Raw genomic sequence first — 5,501 nt, 5'->3', positions numbered from 1 at the left:
GCTGTCCCCATCTAGCCCTGAAATCCGTCTGTCTTCTTCCCGTCTGAGCCTGAAACCACGCCCAGTGCTCGGCAATTGGCACAGAGAGTGAAACGCTGTCCAAAAATAATTTGTCTCATTAGACTTCCATGTGCAGGGGAGGACAGGCGCGTTACAGTGAAAAAGACATCACTTTGCCTCCCTCTGTCTTTTCTCCTTGGTGCCATTGCATTTTTTTTTTTCTTTTTTCTTTTAAAAAAACAAGTTTTATGCATGATCCTAAAGGGCGCTGGAGGTCCAACCAGCGGATCCTTGATTCTGCCCCAAAATCTGCAGAAATCTGGAAATTTAAATTCCCTCTTTAGACTTTCTTGGTCATGACACAGAACTCACAAACTGGGTATTTTTGGACGTAGACGCCCGTTGCGCCTGCAGCAAGTGCGCTGACTGGTGCTACCTGTCCGATCGGATGTCCCGATGAGAGATCCAGTTGACACAGCGGCTCCCATGGCTTACCACCCTTTCCATCTCCATCGACCGGGTGCCTTGTCATTGTCCGCCTTCCTTGCCAGCCCCCAGCCTTCGCTTTTCCCCGCGCTGACTGTCCCGGACGTCGCCTCGCTCTCAGAGCCTCTGTCGGGGCAGGCTGCCTTGGACGCGGGGCTGCACGCAGCTCTGGGACGCCAGACTCGGCCGGTCCACCCGGACTCCTTGAAGAGCCTGCAGCCGGAGCAGTGGTGCGACGATGACCCGAAAGTTACCCTGGAATCAAAGAATCTATGGAATGAATTTCACAAAATGGGAACTGAGATGGTTATCACAAAATCAGGAAGGTAAGAAGATGTTACCAAGTAGGCTACATCAGTAGGCTATGGATAAATAAATCATTTAGTTGTACCTGTACCTTTTGTGATAATTATGTAATCAGGATTATAGATGCCATACAAAACAACCTAAGACTAACAGTAGCAGGTTACAAACATTTCAGTACAATGGTTATCATGTTCACCAATCCATATTTAGAGGAAGATACCACCAAATCATGGGCAGTGCCAATTCACTTAGTTCCACTAGTCCTCTTTCATCCAATAAAATCTGTTAAAAATCTCACTCTGATTACCTTTTTAAATATATTTCTACAGCACAATAACTGAAACGGACAGCTGAATTCTCCCTGAAAAAATAACTGTCACAAATGTTGACCCATGTTAATTAAGCCTCTCTGCTACAGGAGGATGTTTCCGCCTTTCAAAGTGCGAGTGGACGGCCTGGATGAGACAGCAAAGTACATCCTCCTGATGGACATTGTCGCGGTCGACGACTGCCGCTACAAGTTTCACAACTCCCGCTGGATGGTGGCTGGGAAAGCCGACCCGGAGATGCCAAAGCGCATGTACATCCACCCAGACAGCCCGTCCAAAGGAGAGCAGTGGATGAGCAAGCCAGTTGGCTTTCATAAACTCAAGCTCACCAATAATATTTCGGATAAGCATGGATTCGTAAGTAGCACTCGCTGACAACTGCATCAGGCCTCATGAAATTGTCAATATTCAACTCCAGTATTAATTTTTTTTTGCTTTATTAACCTAAAGGACAGTGGTTCACTTTCAGATTTTGTGTCAGTGTGGTGAAAAATTCATTTATGCTGTTTTTATTTTCCAGACAATCTTGAATTCCATGCACAAGTACCAGCCCAGGTTTCACATTGTGAGAGCCAACGACATCATGAAGCTTCCTTACAGCACCTTCCGCACTTATGTTTTCCCAGAGACGGAGTTTATCGCTGTCACTGCCTATCAGAATGAAAAGGTAAGTCCTCTCTCACACAGGACACCTGTCTAGTCTTATGAATTATACCATACTCGGTATACACTGGACGACTACTTCACACCAATGGGTGGTTTATTTGTGGAGGAAATAGGAGTCTGACACCTGCTGAGCTGATTTACAATGCACATTTTAGAATCATAGGGCCTGACATCTTGCCAAATTATATGGATTAGTCCCACGGTGCTTTATGGCTACTGTGCAAGGAGCAGAATGTTTGCAACTTTGCAACTTGCAACTTTTTTTTTATTTTATTTTGCTTTCTCCATTAAGATCACACAGCTAAAAATTGACAACAATCCATTTGCCAAAGGATTCAGAGACACAGGAAATGGAAGACGAGAAAAAAGGTATCTGCCGGAACACGTCAGAATATCAGGGCGCACCTGAATGGCTTTGTATGTGATGTCTGTGTGTGCTCCGCAGGAACAAACAACCAAACGCTTCGTCGTCGCACGAGAACCAGAGCAAAGCGGACCAGGACTGTGATGACTCTGACGACTCATGTGAACAGCCCAGCACAAGTGAATCTTTTTATTCGCCTCTAGAACTGGTGAGCAGCCCGCTGATGTCCACACCGACCTGTCAAGGTGGGTTAACTTACTTTGTCATTATGCTGCCGTTGTACACTGGAGTGTGTATGAACCCAAATGATGTAACTAAGCGTTGATCTAATTTAAAACTACACACAGGCAAAGTTCATCTGTGCTTTAAGAACTCAGGAAACCTTTGAAACCACAATTTATGATTTAAGCAATTGGTAACAGAATATGACTTAGACTAGCCAGGGACTGTGAGAGAATTACTGTTGTTGGAGGAGTTAAGTCTTATATTCAGAGAAAATTGAAGTTTTCTCTGACAAAAAAAAGAGAATAATAATAATAAATAATAATAATAATTGATACTGTATTGATCCCACATGGGATAAACTTAGTGCAAAACTACTTGTATCTAAACTGGTAGGTAGGTTCATCTCTAGTGTACACTAATCCATCAGGGTGTGACTGTAAGCCAGCATCCTTAATACATAAAACTCTTATACAGAAGCAGCTACATGGGATTTGGCCATCATTCGCCTTATTATTTACATCTTTTATTTCCTACTGTGACATTTCAGACTGTCTAAATAAACTGCAGACAAGGCAGAAATTGTGTTTTTGATTTTGACTATAAACATAAATAATGGTCTACTCCCACAGATGACAACACGATTGGAAGTGATTCAGATATTGATCTACAAGAGGACGCCATCGCCGTAGCCGGCTGCTCCAGGTCTGAGCAGACTTTGAGGCTGAAAGGTGAGGAAATACTGCGGGCCAAGTCTGATCTCAGAGAGGGCGACAACAATCAAGATGCACCGAATGAAAGAACGATATTTATAACTCCAGAGGACAGGTTCCCTGTGGAGATGGACTGCTCAGAGAAGCACATGGATGAAATAAAAGATGGCCCCGTGGTGCTGCCATCTCAGAGCTCGCCATCCCTCAGTTCTGGTCAGCGTCAGACTTTGGATTTTTCAAGCGCATACAGTCAACCGTTTCTTAAGCTTGGGGCACCTTTTTTGTTTCAGCCTGGACAGCTGTCAATGAACCCAGAGGCTTTTTCCACCATGGGTATGGGAAATGTATTCTCCTCTTTGCCTGGAGTAAATGACTTAGAACATGGAGGCCCGTCGTCTCGAAGCATCACAGCTTCATCTCCCTTCATGTTTCGCCTGTCGCAGCACATGCTGGCATCTCAGGTACATCTTCAGCCGAAGCACTGTATGCCAACAGTACACACTGGTTTATACACATAAATATAGTAAGCTGAGGGTGATGTCTCCAATAAGAGCACTACAAAGATTTTGTTGTACCTGTAAGTAAAACATTTATTTGTAATTTGAGAAAACTCAGCCCTTAAAGGTTTCTAGAGATTTTTTCTTCTTTTGTGATGCAATAATACCAACCTCCTACCAAAGACACAAGATCACACTCTTCATTAAGTGTTAAGTACTTCCAATTTAGACTGTGCAGCCTATGGAGGAATCATTAAGTATAGCTGAGTTGATATCCTAACATGACATTTAATAAAGAGATTACTACTACTACTACTGTAGGGTTCAGAGCCCAGGTAAAATCAACTCCTGCTTTATGTGAAGAAGTCACAGTCAGAACAGAGTTTTGATCCCTATCTAGTTTTTCCACTGAAAGACTATTGAATTGTGCAAAAAACAGTTAAAATATATAACATGAATAAGTGCGAAGTGAAAGCTCTTTAAAGTATGCGGGGCAGTGTTTGTTTAGCGTCAAGCATAGTAGGTGCTGATTCCTCGTTACTTAATAGGATTATCCTTACTGGTGTCATTCACTAACCCTTTAGATTCCCGCTGTAAAATCACTTGAACTAAATCAAATGAAAGAAGCATGCGTGAAGCTTTGTGTTTTTATATTTTGGTTAATGTGAGACACTTTTTTATTAGTCAAGGCTGTTTATTCCAATATAAGGAGATAAGAAAATCTGCGGGGTGGTATTAGGAATTCTGACAACTGTCACTTTTCCATACAGGGAATCTCACTGTCACCTTTCGGAGGACTGTTCTCATACCCATACCGCTACATGGCGTCTCCAGGTGCAGTTGCCCCAGCTCTCCCCACCTGCTCTGCAACCTCCTCGCTCTCCAGAAACCACAGGTACAGCAACTCCCAGCCTTGGTTGCATTTCAGCCCTTATCAGGTCCCAGCATCCGTCACCTCAAGCCAAAATGCTCTAGCAAACAGATTAACAGGGAGGTCGCAACCTAAGCCGTCCAAATCTGGGAGCAGAGAGCCAAGTCCCTTGTCTGACAATCACGGTTACAAAACTAAGGCCAAGAAGAGAACTGTTCCGATCACAAGCATTGTTAAGGGTTCCACTGATGAACTGCAAAACATGCATAATCCTGCAGGAGGACTCAATGAACCACTTCCTCCACAATAGACTCTACGGTACCTTGTTTTTATTTAGGAAGTCTCCTAAATGAATATGTAACTTGCCATTATATGAACTTAAACCTGCCTAATAAATACTGATTTGGTCAGACTTGACTATATTTCTTATAGAGTGTGATGTAATAATATACAACTCCCAATTCTTCAACTAAACCTATCCCAGTTTTGATCAGCAGATATGTGAGCGTATTTTGATTTGCAAAAACACCAAATCAGTGCTTACTTACATTAAAGAAAATCCACTGAAATGAAAGCTGCTCATTGGTATTCATTGGTGCTAAATGAGCTATGCAAAACTTAAAGCCCAAAGTGGAACTCTATAGGACAACGATGCGCTTTAAACATAGTTAAAACACTTTTCTTTTTTACTGCTTTATTCTGTACAGTTGTGTATATATTTTACTTCTATTATTCTGGTTTTCACTTACTTTAAATGTGACTATTGAAGCCTTCTGAGACTCAATGCTGTTACTGGTCACTATTAAACCTGCCAATGAGATGCTAGGTAGGTTGTTTAGCCCTCGTGCGCAGTTTCACATTTTGTATGACGTACCAAAGTTGCACAGAAGAAACTCAGGATATATATATATTTTCTCCCCCCTGCACTCATGAGAAGTGTCTTCAGTAAATGTAATCTGACAAGCTGTCTGCCAGACTGTTCAGTAAAATTATTGTTTTTGTGCTCCACAGTTCAAATAAAGATGTTGTTCACGCTTTCTGCAGTTG

The 5,501-nt window shown here is 42.5% G+C and overlaps 1 protein-coding gene across 1 annotated transcript; it reads left to right on the top strand.

Annotated features, from left to right (window-relative positions):
- Positions 1-456: 456 nt before the first annotated feature.
- On the top strand, positions 457-5,148 carry LOC311502610 (T-box transcription factor TBX2b-like; the record flags this gene model as incomplete). Its single annotated transcript, XM_084564922.1, has 7 exons — positions 457-812; positions 1,211-1,478; positions 1,642-1,788; positions 2,080-2,156; positions 2,233-2,396; positions 3,006-3,547; positions 4,354-5,148. The coding sequence occupies 7 exons, from the start codon at positions 457-459 to the stop codon at positions 4,762-4,764; spliced, it is 1,965 nt and encodes a 654-aa protein (XP_084421048.1). The 3' UTR covers positions 4,765-5,148.
- Between the last annotated feature and the right edge of the window lie 353 nt (positions 5,149-5,501).

This window comes from Chelon labrosus, assembly GCF_963514085.1.
Source record: "Chelon labrosus genome assembly, chromosome: 17".
Taxonomy (NCBI): Eukaryota; Metazoa; Chordata; class Actinopteri; order Mugiliformes; family Mugilidae; genus Chelon; species Chelon labrosus.
This window is presented reverse-complemented; position numbering and strand designations above follow the sequence as displayed.